Below are 18,880 nucleotides of genomic sequence, written 5' to 3' on the forward strand. Positions count from 1 at the left end.
GTCTAACATGGTTTTACATCATTAAAATGAAAAAAGTTAACTGTCGAAACACAAACCGACTTCAGTGATGTACAATTGATTGAATAAATCTAATAATTCCAATAATTGTAATGGGTCATATGTTTTTTCTAAAATTATTTTTCTTTTGCTTGTTTCGGTTTGGGACGTTTTGTGTCACTTTAGACGTGATAAACTACTTGTCATGCATAAATGTCGAATTTATTAAAATAAACTAAAAACATGACACTGCAGAAGTGGGGGGCTTATTCTGCATCATTTCTGATTTTGCTTGTAATGTTTTTCTCCACATATATTTCACGTTTGACCACTATAATGAGATTTTCTTTTGATTTTTTTAGCGTTTAAACATTTCAGTACATCTCCCATCCGCCTTTCAGTTCTTCGTGAAACTCCACGGATCAGCCGGACTGAGTGTATGGCATCCTTGAGGACACACCCCTCCTTAGGATTAGGCTTTTCTTCAAACTTCGCTCGGAGAAGCAGGATTTTTACAGTCTGCTCCCACTACAAGCTCACTGGTGAGTTTTACATGCATTCACATCTTCATTAGAATCCTGTTTTTTTTTGCATTTCAATGCGTAAATTAGCAATCAGTGGAGTTATTTCAAGTTAAATAGTATTTAGAAGATGCTTTTACTTTCCTGTGCAACGATTTAATACAGATCTCTGTGAGTGATTTAACTGTAAAAGCCTCAGTTTCATATATGCATATATGCAAGAGAGCTGCAGAGAATATAACAGACATTACATTTCACTACACAACAGCCCTGGAGATCATGACTGAGGAAACAGCCAGAGGGACCCCGGCTGGAGACTCTGCTCCAGATAAACAGCCTCCAGAGGAAGGGGCTCAGCCGAGGGAGAAATGGGCCAACAAGATGGAATTCGTTTTCGCAATGGCTGGAGAGATAATTGGCCTTGGAAATATTTGGCGTTTTCCTTATCTGTGCTACAAGAATGGAGGAGGTGAGGGGTTTGTGGGAGCTGAGGTTAGAGGACTGTGGATGATTTGAAAATGTTGCATTTGCATGTATGATCAGGAAAGTGAGAGGAAAGTTGGAATGCTGGAAGATCACAAGAAATCAGAGAGGTGGAGAGGAGAGCAAACAGGCATTTTTCATTTATGAGCCTCGAATGCTGCCTGGATGCATTTTAAGATGAGTGAGTTTTATTTTCAATGTCAAAAGTCAGTTCATAGCATCAAATTGTAGCTTGATTCTTCTCCCAGGGATCCAATACTTCAAATGAAGCACTTTTTTTAACATGATTTTTGAAGTTCCCTTATCAGTTTTGCTATAAATCTTGCAACATGTGGGAATATGTGACTTTATCATGGGCGTCTGCCTGTAGGTGTCTTCCTCATCCCCTACTGTGTGTTCCTCTTCTTCTGTGGCATCCCTGTGTTTTTCCTGGAGACGGCTTTGGGCCAGTACACCAGCGAGGGCGGGGTCACTGCCTGGAGGAAGATATGTCCCATGTTTGAGGGTAAAAAAGTCACATTTTTGTAGTATTGCATAAGTAGTCAGTTGACCGTCAACAGATGCATGTTCTTTGCTGTGTTTTCTTCATTGCTATTGCAAAAACAACAACTGTTGCCAGTTTATATGCTTTTAAAGGTTTTTGTTTATCCATATGCAGTATATATATATATGTGTGTGTTTTTTTGCTGATATCAAATACTGATGTTGCACCAATTTCACATTATAAGAACACATGTGCATCTGGAAAACCAATCCAGTGCTGCAGACATGTAGCTGTTGCATAATACAGCACAGGAAAGCCGCCACAACTGTCCATTAACTGTGGGAACACTAACTTCTCCTGCAGGAGTGGGGATTGCATCCCAAGTGATTGTGATCTATCTCAACATTTACTACATTGTTGTCCTGGCCTGGGGTATCTTCTACCTAATTAACTCCTTCAAAAGCCCGCTGCCCTGGTCTACATGCGACAACTACTGGAACACTTGTAAGTGTTTCTCTGTGCTTACAAAACTCTGCTCGTATACACATCTGGGTTCTATTAGCAGAGGAAACATGAGAAAAGTTCTCTCAAAACTTCTTGTGTAACTCGTCTCACTTTCATCCCTCAACCTCTCAGATCTGTGTCACAGTCAAATTAGCGCCTTTGCCAACCCTGACCTATATCGTCCCGACTCCAACTGGTCGTTCCTCAACAACGTCACCTCACCCGACTACTACGAGAACGTCACTTACATGTAAGTTGTTATTTCTGAGCTGGATTGCAATTGAGGAGTGTGTGACACGTTTCAAAAGCTGATGTTGACACATGAAAAGGATGAAAAGAATTATGGGATTCGTCTCGGCTCCGTACATAAAGCATCTTTGGGACTCGCCCTGCTTTAATGTGTTGGGAGAAGGAAGAGCCTACATCTGTTGATGGTATAATAACTAAGTATTAATCACTGCTTTGGGACAGTTTGGATGTGAAAGTGCACACAGTAAATCTAGAGGAGTTGTCAAGCCTTTGTTTAATGGTGGTGGGAGAATAAGTAGAGGCTAAAATGGTAGAAAAATTAGTTATTAAATCAGTAGTTTCTCATGATAATAAACTTTATTTGCAGTGCAATGTTAAAGGCAAAGTTCCTATATCTTTGTCTGTTCCATCTACAAAAAAGCCCTCAAAAATAAAGATAATTACTAATAATCAAGCTGATAAGACATGCTGGCACTGAACATGTGTGCCAGTTTAACACATTTTTTCTTTTTAACACGCTCTTTTTTTCTTTTTTTTTTACATTTCCAGCAATAGCACATTCATGATGGGCAACTCACCAGAAGTGGAGTTCTGGAGGTGAGAAACACACTTATCTTCCCCAACCATGACAAAACCTTTGACAGCAATGTCATCCTCCCCATCGAACCCTTCCATGAGTGTAACGTTCCTCAGCAATCGCTCTTAATGCCTCCCAGATACCAAGAGGTCGTCTTTACTCTGAGCTAACATGAGGTTTATGGGGACCCAACAAAAGGTGAACTCAGGTCGTCTGAACACAGCGATGACAATTAGTCTCAGAAACCACAAATAGTGGCTGCTCTCTCCGTGTTATTTAACTTGCAGCTGTGATCAACAGTTGCTGCCTCTCTGTTATTTTAAATGTTGGGAAATCACCTTGCAATGATGAGAACAATATGTGCTCTTTCCCCTGCAGGTTTTATAATACAAACCCAAGTCCTGCAAAAAAAACTTGTAGCAATTTTACCATCAGTTTGATCAGTTGCTTGATAATTTGCGACATATATAAAGTTCTTTCCACTGTCATGGATGCATTGAAAGGAAATATGTGTTCCTTTCATAACACATTTTTTATCAAGTTGTTAATTTGCTATGCGGGAAAGCTTTCACAAAAAGAAACAACAGATGTTTCTTGGCATTACACATCTGTACGCCACTCATTCTTCATGTTATTTGCAGATGTGTGTGCTTACATGCGTCTCTTCTCCTCAGGCATCGAGTTTTAAGAATGTCGGATGATATGTCCTTGTCTAAAGTGCACTGGGATCTGGCTCTGTGTCTCCTGCTTGCCTGGGTTATATGTTACTTCTGCATCTGGAAGGGAATCAAATGTACTGGAAAGGCGAGTACTTCCTTCGCTCAGAGGATATTAGGTTGGAATCCCTTAATGCATGTGTTAGACTGCATTAGATTAGATCAGATTCAACTTTACTGACAGTACAGTGAGTAAGACTATGAAATGCAGTTTAGCATCTAAGCAAAAGTGCACAAGATATAGTGAAAGTGCAATAAAATGTCTAAGTGGAATGGCTTTAAAGACCGTGTGGATGTGCTAAAATATATAGAGCATTAAAAGTATAAACTGCATGTAAACATGTAAGAATATTAATACCTAAGATGTTTAAGTAATGTGTGCAGTAAATGCAGATAAATGTAAATATAATAACTGTCAGCTGTCTTTAGCTCATCTCCTTTCTCTCTTTCTCTTTATTCATTTCTTTGTCACTGACATAGATTTAATGAAGAGGAATTATTAAGTGATAATTTCAGGCACTGAAAGTTATAATCATTTTTTAAAATATAGCTTATTTATTTGGGATTAGCCATTCATTGAATTTACTGGGGTTCAAATTGCACAGCAACAGCTCAGAAATGCAATGAAATGACTCTGCATACAATTGATGTGATGTTGAAGTAAAAAGCCAGCACATTTTCTTACTTAATGATGAGCCTCTTTCAGACATTTACTCTGATGTTGTTTCAATGTGTCAGCTTCATGTCTAAATGAGCACTCTGGTCACTTTACTGTAAAAATCACAAAAGCAATCTGATGAAGTCGGATCTGATAATAGTTCCATGTTGCTATCAACACAAGTCTGAACAGAATGCCGTCACATTAACATACAGGCACTCACAAATGATTTAAAGTTCTGTGAAGTGACTTAGGGAACTGATACTGTTCCCAAAACATCAGACAACAAGAGGCAGAGTTCATGTCCCAAAATCTAAGAACACCTTTCTCTTTTTCTGTCATACAATTTCACATCTTATCTAATCTAATCTAACTTTTCTGAGATAAAAGACAGACTGTAACAGTTCAGATTAATGAAACTCACCAATGATGTAATCTAAGTCTTGAGAAAACATCAACAGGAAGTGAAGTTTAGTTTGTTGCGTCGAGCTGTTTGTAGGAGTCTTTCCTCTGAGTTTATTAAATACCTGCTGTATCAAACACTAGCAGGCAGCAGAATCCCTTTGAGAGTCTCCAAAGCTAGCCAATTTGTGAAAGAGAGTTGTGACATTTAAACCTATGGACCAACAGGATACCGTCATTCATTACTTGTAACTATAAATTATTCCAACATGTAGCTAGGACTTTTTTCTTAAAATCAATTTTCCACAACAGATCTAGATTCAGTCTTTGGTCAGAATCAATTATTTCTGTAACAGTGTTTGGTTGTGAAATGCAAAACTCCAAACACAATGCACAGCAAATCTACTTCAGTCTAAATTCAGAATATGACTGATGTAGAAAGTCCATTCTCTATTGGAGTTTCATTGGAACTCATAATCAACCAGAACATCATCTGTCTCTTTATTTCTAAACACATCTCTCTCTGTTAGATGCGTCTGTTTAAACAGGATGACTACAGTGTCCTGTTACTCTCAACCCATCCGTCATTCCTGTAAAAGTGACTTATGTGAATGACAGACTTCCACTGTTTCATTTGCATTTGAATCTACGCTGTGTTTGCTGCCCCCAGTGGTCAGTACAGGTACTGTTGTAAAGGAACTAAACCCACTTGACTTTAGATGTCAAATCAACCAGCATCTTCTTGAGGACTTTAACCGTAAAGCTGTTCAAAACAATATTTAAAAACAACAACAACACATTATTTTTTAAGCACATTGTAAAAGAAATTCCTCATAAAGACAAAACCTCAGACAGTTAACATGCAACTCTGCAGCTGACTTCCAAACTGCAACTTCAAGGTTTTGGCCTACTGCTCTCACGAACGACAATTTAAGCAGCACGCATCTGTTTTCTGTAAAAACAACATGTATAAACCCAGTGTATACTTGAGGACAAAACAGTGGTAAAACAAAGCAAATAATTAGCTGATTAGTATATTGAAGCATTTAGCAGCTTAAGAGTCCAATATTTTCCTCTGATGGTGATTAAAATAACTCAGGAGCATGAATCCTACTACTACTATTGCTTCATATCGTTCTATAATGCAGAGGCAGCTCTTTGAGAGCACTTTGGAATGTGCTTACAGCTTGTTTCACTCAAACAAATCAGCTTATGCAACTTTAAACAAAAGAGCCGGTATGTTTATATGCAACAAACACATGACTAATGGTGTAGGTTGCATATAAAACCTGCCTGTATTCATTTTGTGTGTTCGTAGGTTGTGTATTTCACCGCTTCCTTCCCCTATCTGATGCTGCTCATCCTCTTTATCCGCGGAGTGACGCTGCCAGGAGCCTCAGAGGGCCTGAGCTTTTACCTCACACCTGACTTCAGCAGGCTCTCTGATCCATACGTAAGAACTCACTCTCATAATCTACTGTTTATGTGACAATGTTTGGCTTAAGGGTGCAAAACTCCAAACCACAATGCAAAACGCTTCTTCTGCGATGCAGAAAACTTGCAGAAAGAGTCTTTCTGCACTGGAACTCCAACCAGAACATCGTCTGCCTTCAACACGTGTCTCTGTGTTACATTCCTCTCTGTGCTAATAGGATGAATACAGTGTCCTGTTATCCTAGGCCCCACCGCCTCCTCCTCCTTTTTCGTCTTGATTCTTGTTTCCGTTCCCAAGACAGAGACTTAACAAGAAAAGCAAACCAAGATTCTCCTCAGCAAGAAGTTTGTCAAAAAAATCTTCCCCCTTGAGTATACAGTAACATCATCACACAGGCGTAAAAACAGCGCTCTCCATGGGGAATTTCTAACTCATATTTAGGGTAGCTATATTTACCTTGCAGAAAAGTCAGTGTAACTTGCTTTGAGCTAAGTCAGTGTAGCTAATTTTTATTTGCATACAAAAAAACTGCAAGTCATAATACACTGTGAGAGTGGATGGATTCAGGGTAAAATGTGGATTTTATGGCGTGCTGGTGCACAAAAAAGGGGTTCTTTCTTCAGAGCATCAACCCTCCCCACCCTCCTTGTTTGTGTCTGTCTCTCTTCCCACCGTGACTCTCAGCTTCAAGGGGTCAAATGTTATCATCGGAGGGTTAATCGTCAGGACAGAGTGGAAGGGAGGCTGCTTCCTCTTCCAATGTGAGCATGTACTCGTGCTTATTTGTACATGTATGTATGAGCATTCCTGTGTGCTCTAAAAACCAAAAAAATCAAGAAATTATCAAGGTTGGAGTCCCTAGATATCCAATCTTTGTCTTGTTTCCTGTATTACCGTCTCATTATGCAACTCAACTGAAATATCCACCAGCTGCCTGTTTAAGTTAGGAAACAAAATGCAGAGAGACAGATGCTTGGACAGTTCATATCCATCGTGGGGATGTCGCACGTTTTGGGAAAAACTGTAAGGCTATCATTTAAAGCGAGCAGGTGAAAGCAGTTATGGGAGTTTTTTTAAATGCCAGATGCTCTTAAAAACAGATCTAGGATTTTTCTGGAGTCTTGCTTTAGGGTGCAAGTGTCTGCTTTTTGCTGCGGAGGAAATCATGGCGAAGTTCTGGCCTACATCTGGGGTCTGTTTACTGTGTAGATCCTTTTGTCTGAGTGTCAGCAGGCAGCAGCCAAGAGAACTCCAAAATAAAAAGCGTGTTTCTAAGGGCCACAACAGTTTGCTCTTTGTCCAGTGTGAAGATGTGAAGATCCTTTGCCTCCGATTCAGATTCCCATTTCTAACCCGGGGTGGGACTAAGTCAGGCCCACCATGGGGCCAGAGCAGGGGCTTGTATATCACTCTGGAGCCTTGCCAGCTCCATGGTTTAGTGGGCAAGACAGAGCCGTGGTGCCTCTAATGCTAACCAGATGCTGTCAGGACCAAGACCTGCAAACAGACACATTTGAACACACACAGGCCTGAATGCCTCCTTGCATAATTGTGAATTATGTCACAGAAACAACAAAATGCATAAATGTGCAGTTCACATGTCAACACTCATTCACAGAGATTATAGTTAGAGTAGTTCTGTGCAGTTTGAGTGAGATGTCTGGCTGACATTGATTTTTTTTCTTTGCTCTGTAAGGAATGTAATGGAAAACATACACTCACCGGCCACTTTATTAGGTACACCTGTTCAATTGCTTGTTAACACAAACAGCTTATCAGCCAATCACATGGCTGCAACTCAGTGCATTTAGGCATGTAGGCGTGGTCAAGACAACTTGCTGAAGTTCAAACCGAACAACAGAATGGGGAGAAAAAGGGGGATTTAATTGACTTTGAACGTGACATGGTTGTTGGTACCAGACAGGCTGGTCTGAGTATTTCAGAAACTGATGATCTACTGGGATTTTCATGGCCAACCTCCTCTAGGGTTTACAGAGAATGGTCTGAAAAAAAGAAAATATCCAGTGAGCAGCAGTTGTGTGGACCAAAATGCCTTGTTAATGTGAGAGGTCAGAGAAGAATGGGCAGACTGGTTGGAGATGATAGAAAGGCAACAGTAACTCAAATAACCACTGGTTCCAACCAAGGAATGCAGAATAACATCTCTGAATGCACAACACATCAAACCTTGAAGAAGACATGCCACCTCTGTCAGCTAAGAACAGGAAACTGAGGCTACAGTTTGCACAGGCTCACCAAAATTGGTCAGTTGAAGATTGGAACAACGTTGCCTGGACTGATGAGTCTTGATTTCAGCTGCGACATTCAGATGGTAGGATCAGAATTTGGTGTAAACAACATAAAAGCATGGATCCATCCTGCCTTGTATCAACAATTCAGCCTGGTGGTGGTGGTGTAATGGTGTGGGGGATATTTTCTTGACACACTTTGGGCTCCTTAGTACCTACTGAGCATTGTTTAAACGCCACAGCCTACCTGAGTCTTGTTGCTAACCATGTCCATCCCTTTATGACCACAGTGGACCATCTTCTGATGGCTACATCCAGCAGGATAACGCACCATGTCACAAAGCTCAGATCATCTCAAACTGGTTTCTTGAACATGACAATGAGTTCACTGTACTCCACTGGCCTCCACAGTCACCAGATCTCAATCCAATAGAGCACCTTTGGGATGTGGTGGAACGGGAGATTGGAATCATGCTATCATGTCAATGTGGACCAAAATCTCTGAGGAATGTTTCCAACACCTTGTTGAAAGTATGTAATGAAGAATGAAAGCAGGTCTGAGGGCAAAAGGGGGTCCAACTTTTTACTAGCAAGGGTTACCTAATAAAGTGGCCAGTGGGTGTATGTTTAGGTTTATTTTAACTATCATAGTTCCTCTCAAATTTTGCAAAAGTCATACTCCTCTCGTCTCCAGGTGTGGCGTGATGCAGGAACTCAGGTGTTCTTCTCCTACGCTGTATGTCAGGGAGTACTGACGGCTCTGGGGAGCTACAATAAATACAACAACAACTGCTACAGGTCAGTGTCCTCAAATGCAACACCATTTTTTTGTTACATTACTTTACTCTTTAGCAGCTTGCTGTCTTGTGCTCTTGCAGGGATTGTTTGACACTGTGTTGTCTGAACAGCGCCACCAGTATCTTTGCTGGCTTTGTTGTGTTCTCAGTGTTGGGATTCATGGCTTCAAATCTCGGCGTTTCCATACATGAAGTTGCAACTGCTGGTGAGTTAATGAAACACTTTTCTACCCTCTGCAATGTTTTCTTCTGCATTTACTGCCACCTTCATGAGATAGATGTCAGCATAAATATCCTGAAACAGTTGGACTGTTCAGGTTATTCCATTGGCAACAACCACCAGCGTCCACAAGATGGCATCTTATGTTTAGATACAGCTGAAGGGTTTCTCTGTCAGTGGTAATTCTAAGATATCAAAAATGATGCTGACCTTCTGCAACTCTATTTTTTCATATGATTTATTGCTGTTGTCTTTAATTTTTTATCTTTATCTGTGCTCTAATTCACTTCTCAACCTGTTATTCCTGTGCTAAAAAGCACTTTTGTATGCTGAAAAGAAGTGTGCATGAGCTTAAGTTTGATATTAATGGTTTTATTAAGGCAATGTTTTCCAACCTGAGGATCAGGGTCATCAAGTTTTCCACAAAATTATGTTTAAATTTTTTGTTTCCACCATTTTTGGGGCTTTGCTTGTCTCAACTCACATGCATCCAAAGGCTATTCAGAAGCTGCTTTTTGGAATCACAGTGTTACAAGTTACTTTGAATCCCTAATCTTGTGGATTTTAATTAACAGATGTATTCACATGTTTCCTACAGGTCCTGGTTTAGCCTTCATAGCCTATCCTCAGGCTCTGTCGATGCTTCCTGCCCCATCGTTCTGGGCTGTGCTCTTCTTCCTCATGATCATCTTCCTGGGCCTAGACACTCAGGTATTATATGGAATGCAACACACACTATACAGCATCTCAGTATTGTAGCCTAAATAAGCTCATCTTCAGCTCTGTTCTCACAGTTTGTGTGTGTGGAGAGCCTGGCCACAGCCATCACAGACATGTTCCCACGTCAGCTGAGGAGGCCGAGAGCCAGAGAGATACTGGTCCTCATCATCGCTATCGTTTGCTTCCTGCTAGGGCTCCTGTTCGTTACCGAAGTAAGCTGGATGCTGAGTATATTGAAAAGATACTTTATTTATTTGAAAAGGAGTGAATTCAACTGTCAAAACTGTTGGCAAACTATTATGTTAAAGGTCCCATATGGTGAAAATCCATTTTTGTTTTGTTTTGTGGTTCTTGTAAACTTTAAGGTGCAGAGTAAAAGCTGTCAGGATATTAAGATAATTACTGCTGCCGTTCTTCAAGTTCTGCACAATTAGATAGTGACCCAGTTTTATAAGCCAGTAAAAATTTTACTGAGCTGCAACTGAGGAAACAATAGTTATCTTAAACTTTGTATAATCCTGCCCTCTTGCTGCTTCCAGGTGAGCCATTCAGAAAGAGCAGCAGCCTCACAGTTTACCAGGTTTATTTACTTTCCAGAGCTGCTTCTGCTAACTTTAAAATGTCTCAGCGATGAGCAAAACATAACAAGTGTTCTGCTGGTGATTGCAAGAGTGAACACGAATCATTCATGCACTCCCAGCATCTGCGCAACCGGAGATCGATCATGGCAATATTAAAAGAATCCTCAGTGTTAGCGCGCTGTGTGGCTAATGTAGCTGACTTCGCCATTGGCTTTAATCATATGCTCACAGTTTTCATGTTGTCTGTTGTGCTTAAACCGGGTCAGTGTTTACATCTGTTTACTTCTCTCCCGCTCTCTGTGCTCACATATAGTGCATTTTAATACAGTCGAATTCAGAGAGAATACTCTTCTTATTTATATATTTCTTTGTTTCTGTTGCCACACAACGGGACAGTTGTGAAGTGGGGGCTAATATGCAGGCCTTTAAGACTATATGATAACCAACAGTCACTTCAGACCCATTTCCAAAACTGCTACTCTGCACTGCTAAAATACTGATTTTATAACTACAACGTTGACTGACAAAAACTCAACCCAAGTTAAAAGTAACGACTGTGCTGAGAATTCGGCAATATTTCCATATAAAATGACCATCTGGCAGAGAACGTTAGAAGCAATAGAAAATCCCTGTCTCACATTCAGTCACTTTTATCAGGTGTCGCACGGTCAACTGTTTTGCAGTCAATCACAGGTGCAGAGAGAGTCTTCTTCCTGAAGGAGGCATGGACAGCAGCAGCTCAACTGTATCTAAAGTTACAGATGCTTAAACAGACCATTTAGAACAGGGCTGAAAAAGAAATTGTACAGCCATTGTATAATTAAGCATCTTTGCAGTATTTTAAGGTGAAAAATTGAAAGAAACATTCTGGAGCCTCATTAATTTGTTGAAAAGGAGCACAACATGGACCTTTAATATAATGTGTGCACTAGTAATTAAAGGGCGGTTGATGTCATGAATCACAGTAACCCGCAGAAATACTGTTATGTTCCAAACAATACAGCAGAAAAACAATTTTTTTTCTGACAGTGGACATCTCTGTTTTTTTTTAATGTCTGTGTTTTTTCTGTTTGTGTGTCAGGGAGGGATCGTCCTCTTCCAGGTGGTTGACACTTACGGTCCAAGTGGAACCAGTCTCCTCATCATTGCTTGTGCAGAGTGCATTGTTGTTGCCTGGGTATATGGTAAGTCATTGCACTGCTGCACTACTTGTCCACACAAAAGTGATTAATTCCAATTATTTCTAAAAAGTTTCTGACAAATAGCTTCTCTTAAACTTCAGAAGGCATTTACATTAAAGTGGATTAATTTAGCTCCAAATTGGCACGACAGTCTTCTATGATAACTTTAAATGCATGGGATATGTCATTTATCTCCATAGAAGCTACAAAAAGGAATTTCATTATATTTCCTTAGCTCATACACCTCAAACAGCAACATTTTGTTTCATCAGTGTAATGAATTTATCTGTATCTCTGTGAGCTTATCTCTTAGACACCAACTTCTGATGAATAAAAATGAGTAGATCTGCAGCTTTGTATTTTCTCCTAAGTAAAATTAAAACAGCTCTATCAACAGCATTAAAAGGGATGTTTTGATTAGATTTGGGGGATAATGATATTCTGTTCTTGCCTGTGTTTTAGAACATTTAGAGAGAATTACTTAACATTACATCCGTGTGAAACTGTTTTCCATGTGCGCCCATAGATTGTATATAGAAGTTGTATGTAGCCTCTGGTTCTAAGAAGAGAAGGCAATGCAGAAAGCATTTTCCTAATGGGTTTGTGGCCTCTATTGCTATTTTTTAAACTCAATTATAATGATGTCTATTTTGTGAATTATGCTCCCATTTACAGTAAAATAGACACATAAAGCAAGTTATGTTTTAGGGCGTGGATACCTTGCAGTGCATTGGGCTCATTGTCGTGTTCTTCAAGCCATTTCCCAGCAGTTTTTGTGACTTGGCAGAGTGCATTGTCCTGCTGGTTTCATGATGTTTAGATGGCTGTAGTGTGACTTCAAAGTTAAGGTATAAACCTTCCACTAGCTGATGTGCCTTCTGCTATCTATGCTTTATGGTTTTCAAAATCTCCTTCATTATGAGAGACAGCACCAACATCCTCAGGGCTAGCTACCTACCACACTGAAGTTTTGCCCAAGCATTAGATCTTGCAGCAGTGTAGGTCTGATAGTGTTTTATTTCAGCGAACTAGCTTTTTTCTTGAGAGTTAGCCTCCCTATATAAGTGTTCTATCAAAACAATTGTGACATTGTCTCTATGCCCTAGCCTTAGATTTTTTTTCAAGACAAACACAACAAAGCTTTTAACCCCTATAGCAGAATGGTAGTGAAGTGCAGTCAGACCATTCTACACAGCAGGGAATGGCTGTATGAGACTTAGGAGATGTTAGATGTCAAAGTAGCATCTGTGACTGCCAGTACTTAAAGTTTCTTGACAGATCATTGTGTTGTAAAATAATGATTATGTCAAACACTTTAACTGTCAGTGGTTCTAATGTTGTGACAGTTGGTTAGCTTAGCTTAGCATGAGGAGTGGAAACAAGGAAACAATTAGCCTAGCTCCGTTTATAGTTTAAAAAGTCAGCCACACAACAAATCTATAATCTTAATTATTAATAAAATCATTTGTTAACATGTTAACAAGCTAAGCTAGAAGGCTTTCGGCTGTAGCTTTACATTTGTTGTACAGACATGAGTGGTATCTTCTCAAAACTTGCAAGTGACGTGATTGTAGCCTGTTGCACAGTTAATACAAAACTGTAAATGTATGTTAGATAGTATCTCTTCTTTCTTTTTAGTTGATTTCTGTTTACCTTTCTCAGTTGTCATTGAGATTTGCACTGCTATAGTGCAAGAGTTATAGCATTTTTAGTTTAGCTACCAGAATACTTGCTATTCTTTAAGCACTTATAGGATTTGGTCATGAAAACTGGAGCAGAAATGAGATGCTGCACCGCCTGTTTCACTTCAGTTGGGGGATGACAATCTGTCAGTTTTTCTGGCAGTTGAGAAGAGTTGAGGTTTGCAGTCTGCTCGGAGGGATCAGTGCTCCACCTACTGGTGTGAAACCAGCAGCAGTAGGTCCAGCTTTAAAGAAATCTTTGTCTGCCAGACAGAGGACATGTGATTTCCTGTTTTGTCCCACTTTTCTACCATTTCAGTTACTGTCTCTTGCAACTATTTTGCTCTGCCTCTTTTTCAAATATTTGTCTTTCACTTCTCTTCCACCTCCCAGTCTTTTTGTCATTACTTTGAATCAAGCTGCAGAGCTCCTTCCACTTCCTACACCTTCATTATGATCAGTATTACTGGCTAAATGAGATCATGTGGGTGGTGAGTTCCGCATATATTCCTCATCTCTCAGTTCTCACGGCGTATTGATCAAGCCATTTTCTTTAGTGAAACTGAAACTGTGTATCACATACAGATTATTACATTTCCCTCAGGTAAACCTCCTGACCATGTATATTTACTCAGTTTCTGTGACTCCAAGGTTTTTATTTCTATTTCCTGAACTGTGTGCTCTCTGGAACCATCCGACGATGCAGCTTGAGATATGGATCAGTTTCTGCAGCAGCTTCCTCTTCCCGCTGAGTTGTTTAGTCGTTTGTTTAGCCTCTCTGCCTCTTCACATTGAGTCTCTGTTGAGATATTTCCTCACCCAAATTTAGACGAGGCCTCTCACCTTCCTCCTCCATAAAGATGCTGATTGTTTCCAGGTTGATTACTGTATCATTTACAGAGCCGTGCCTGCTTTCCTAAATAGGCTTGTCAACTTTCAAAAATCAATCTGTGGATGTTGCTTCATCAAACAGGTCTCGCACTTTTCCAGTGTCATATCAGTTTCTTCCTGTTTTTTTTTTTTAAAAATTTTATGTCCCTCATTCTTTCTGTGGCAGCTGAAGGTCAGTAGTTTACTCTTCATGTCCCATTTACTTCTGCTCCTCATTAGCCCACAACTGCTGCCTCATCATTTCAACTGCCTGATTATTATTTTCTTCATCAAAATCGTTTATTTCCCTATTTATCTGCTGTTTGTTTAATAGGTGGCTGACCCTGAAATATGCAATCCAAAATTATCTTACTTTGTGTCACTGATGTTGCATCACTAAAGTCATAGCTACATTCATTGCTTAGTTCTTAACATTTGTTTGTGAGGAGTATTCTTAATTTTCACTTTATTGCTTCATATTTGCACCGTCTGTAGTTAATAAGGACAAACTCTATGATTGTTAGTATTTGTAGGAAGAATGCAGGCCAGCAGCACAGTAGTGCTTTGTGAGTACCGAGTAGTGAGAAAAAGATGGGAAATCTTCAGTGATGTATCACATCCTCTCTGGTGAGGAGAGGATGTGTTACCCTCAGGACAGAGGTACAGGGAGAGCTAATGAAGAGCTATGATGAATAAAAAATGTACTTCAGTATAAAGTGCCATTATTACAAATAATGTAAGAGAGGAATGCTGCAAAAAGCATTTATTTATTTTACCATTCTTCATATTTCAGATTTCTGGACATTAGAGCTCTAGAACTTTAAACTCTAAACAATTAACTACATTTAATACTCAAGAAGTGCATTTAAGACTGACACTGTCATATAATGAATGATAAGTGAATTTCTGAAAGGACAAGAAACGTAATGTAAATGTGACTAATTTAGTCTTAGAAAACATGTCTGTATACTGTACAGTGCGCACAGTGGTGATAATATCATATATACTGTATTTATATGATATATTTTACAAAGTTTCATGTCAAATTCTTCACTTTGAGATAAATTTCACGCTTCGTTGTCTTTCATATAGCAGAGCAGAAGATAGTTAAGTCTTTACTGAACAAAGAATGCTGCATTTTAAATGTTAGAAATTGTACTTTAAGTGCCAAAAATTTAAAAAAGTAAAAATATTCATTCTGCAGAGCTACATCATTTTTATAGATCGATATATTATAAGCTTTAGTTGTGTATTTAAGGTGGTGTTTTTTAACGACTGTGCTGCATAGTTTATTCTATAATAATGTAACTGACTTGAATCTAATGCAGTGGAATCTAAGTGTTCTGCAGCATGAACAAGCAAAAACACTAAAGTAAGCTGTAAGTACGGTGCTTGAATAGACATATTTAGTTACTTCTCACCACTGTCTTCATTTAGGGCCAAACACAAATCCTATTATTATTGTAGAAATGAAAAGAACTACACAATAAAACCTAGATTTCAGCACCGTTGCATCACGACATTCAGGCCTCAGCTTCTCATTCTGTTTCTGGTAAGATGCCACATGTGTTTGAGAGTAGTCCCTGTAAAACCCAAGCAGTTTTCTTCCTTTTGATTGACTGAACATCTCCTCTCTTTTCCACTTTGCAGGCGCGGACCGTTTCTACCACAACATTGAGGACATGATCGGGTACCTTCCATTCCCGGTGCTGAAGTACTGCTGGATGTTCGTCACGCCGCTCATCTGCGGGGTGAGACTTCACACCTGGCTCGCATCTCTGTTACCTCCTTATTTCTTTCACACTCACTCTCTGCTTTAATGCCAATTTCCTCTCATGTTTTCATCTATTTTCTTCCTTAAATTATTTCTGAGCACAAATATTCTGCGGCCGCTACTTCTTGTTTCCTTCTCTCTCGGCCTTTGATCTTTGCTGCATATTTCACACTTGGTCTTTCATTTTGCCACATCAGTAATTATGCTGGAGCATACACATGGGAGAGAGGAGGAGAGACTTCTGCCCTTATCTGAAAATGTGGACTCATCTGTTTTAAAACACACTTCACTGCACACGTGATCGGTACAAGAGTGGCAAACACAGCAGGCGTAGTACTTCAGAAATGAAGTCAGTATTTTTGTATTAGAAAAGTATGAAATGAACATGTAAAAAACAAGCTGACTGTGCAAAATGTGCTGCTCATAGTGATGGATTAGCTGTGGGCGGCTTTATTATGAGTTTCGTGGCTAGCTCACATTTTGGTTCGCTGTCACCACTTTCAAAGTATTGATTTCTGTTGCATTAGGCAGCTCGTTTAATGAAAAACGTCCTGGTCACTACCTGCTCGGCACCAAACAGCATTCAGCATCCAGACAGACACATTTCGAAACCAACTGGTAAACAAAATAAAGGGTTTAGCGTGGTGGAGGCCAAAAACAGAGGAAAAAGAAAGTGAATTTTGGATTTACATTCATAAGGCCACCAGAAATATGACTCCAAATGAATTCTCCATAGCTGATGCACCACAAAGCACATCATCACACCTGTTTGTCTATCTAACTTGTCCATGTTCCTTCCCCTAGCTTACAGTACTGTTTAACCTGACAGAAGAGCGTCCATTCATGGTGGATGATTATATTCCCGGGGCCTGGGTCTCCATTTTGGGCTTCCTACTTGTTGCCACACCACTGATTTGCATCCCAGCGTATGTTCTGGTCTTACTGTACAGGGTGAGTAAACTCAAAGTCACGGTTTTCAAATGTTATTTAATATTGTTCATGACACAACATTTAATATGCGTTTCTCCTCTAACAATTAGGATGGCAACAACATGATGACGCCATCCAGAGACCTGCGGCAAGCTAAACCACACAAGCCGTTGCTCACGCTGTATCACTGTGTCGTCTTCGAGGCTCGGGTGCCGCCGAACCGGAATGTCGCGGACAGAAACGAGAAGATGATGATGGAGGAACCCAGTATGGCTTGATGTTTGCTGATAGCATCTTTAAATCTGTGAATATCTGTAAGAAAAATGCCTTTTTTCATATTCAACGTTTTATAAATGTTTACATGAGTCTTCAGGGAGATTCGTTCATTGCTAGCACATTAATCTTTACCTTACAGTTTTTTTTTTACTCATGAATAATAATGTAAAGGTCCTGTTATTCTACATTTACTTGTGTACCTTTAATCCTACATACAGTAACTGGCATAAAATAGCACTCCATTATTTTCAAGTAGGGGTGCAGAGTAGAAGGGGATCAATCAAGGTGGGCGTAGTGCAACAGTGGTTAAGGGTTCACAGTTGTGGAACGCCCACTGGTTGGGGAACACTTATTGTGTTCTGCAGAGACTCCTTACGCAATAATCCAGCACTGCACTCTCGAAACATTTATGAACACTGAATATATCTCAAATTTGATGTAGGAAAGATATTATCTTTTTTTACGTGTTCATTGTCCTGCATTAGCCACAGTCTAAGGTCACCATTATTGGCAGCTTTTCAGACTTACAGTAGGTCTAGTCCCAGTTATTCTCCATTGGTTCTACTACTATCACTTCCTCCCACCCCAGGGGCAACTGAAGAGCTGCCAGTCAGTTCCCATAAGAAACAATACACCAGAGTAGCCACAGAAAGCATTTTTTTAAATCACATGAGCAACAGTACTCTCAAACACCTGTAAGTAAAATCAGGGCTGTTTCCCTTTTAAGCAACATGAATCATGCGTTTTGCATTTGACATGTTTGTTTCGCCGTTCTTAAAGACCTCTACTGGTGAAAATCTATTTTTTAAAATGTTAACATGTCCATCTGGTGTTTTTTTTAAATGCTAGAGAACACATTATGTGTACTGATGACAGTCTCAGAAACATGGATTCAGACTTTTGAGGTTTCGTATGTAAGAAACCTAAAGAATCAATCATGTCAACTTGCAGATTCAGGCTTTCTGAGTTATTTTGCTCCAGACTCAATTTCTTTTTCTGTGTCGCTAAACTACTCCAATATTGCAACTTGCCTTTGTGTCAGATAGAGAAGTTTGAGCAGAATCATAGGTGAGCTGGTGTGCTCGAGCTGCATCAAGTCTGGAGAATGATTAGAGAGCGAGGCGGAGACTTCATAGACCTGCATATTTTAGAGGAAGCAATGATATCGCGTTACATCTCAGCCATTTTGTAAAGGCAGGAAGGTATTACTTTTATGGGGAAAAAAACTCTTAATATTCAACTTTAATAAACAGATTAGTTGTTAAAGGTTTTGTTTGGAGAAGCCACTTTTCATCAAATACAAACAAAGCTGTTACATCCAGTAATGGTAATGTCACTTAATGCCAAATTTGAATAAGAGCTGACAAATTTTGTTGTTTTACTGAGAGAATGCTAACATTAAAGGTTTGGAAAGTGCACAACTGACTTGTTTTGCCACAACATTCAAGTCAAGCAAGTTCGATGAATCTAATCAATTTAAACAGAACTGTATGTTCCCTTCATTTATTACGTATGCTTGTACCATGTGCAGACAAATGTGATATACATTTCAGTAAACGTATCGGTATGTTCAA

The 18,880-nt window shown here is 39.6% G+C and overlaps 1 protein-coding gene across 1 annotated transcript; it reads left to right on the forward strand.

The window, feature by feature from the left end:
* The first annotated feature begins 412 nt into the window (after positions 1 to 412).
* Positions 413 to 18,880, forward strand: LOC111571504 (sodium- and chloride-dependent GABA transporter 2-like). The gene is made up of 16 exons (XM_023274694.3): positions 413 to 539; positions 787 to 987; positions 1,372 to 1,506; positions 1,849 to 1,989; positions 2,122 to 2,239; positions 2,788 to 2,835; positions 3,490 to 3,619; positions 5,910 to 6,044; positions 8,970 to 9,073; positions 9,154 to 9,278; positions 9,891 to 10,003; positions 10,087 to 10,224; positions 11,675 to 11,777; positions 15,977 to 16,077; positions 16,905 to 17,051; positions 17,141 to 18,880. Exons 1-16 carry the CDS (start codon positions 437 to 439, stop codon positions 17,306 to 17,308), a joined length of 2,010 nt encoding a protein of 669 aa, XP_023130462.3. The 5' UTR covers positions 413 to 436; the 3' UTR covers positions 17,309 to 18,880.

The sequence above is a fragment of the Amphiprion ocellaris genome, chromosome 21 (genome assembly GCF_022539595.1).
Source record: "Amphiprion ocellaris isolate individual 3 ecotype Okinawa chromosome 21, ASM2253959v1, whole genome shotgun sequence".
Classification (NCBI taxonomy): Eukaryota; Metazoa; Chordata; class Actinopteri; family Pomacentridae; genus Amphiprion; species Amphiprion ocellaris.

Bases quoted from the DNA above. Each gene is read 5' to 3' on its own strand.
- LOC111571504 (XM_023274694.3), top strand. From the start codon at position 437: ATGGCATCCTTGAGGACACACCCCTCCTTAGGATTAGGCTTTTCTTCA. The intron at 2,240-2,787 runs GTAAGTTGTTAT...TTACATTTCCAG, and splicing joins TACGAGAACGTCACTTACAT to CAATAGCACATTCATGATGG. The intron at 10,225-11,674 runs GTAAGCTGGATG...TTTGTGTGTCAG, and splicing joins GGCTCCTGTTCGTTACCGAA to GGAGGGATCGTCCTCTTCCA.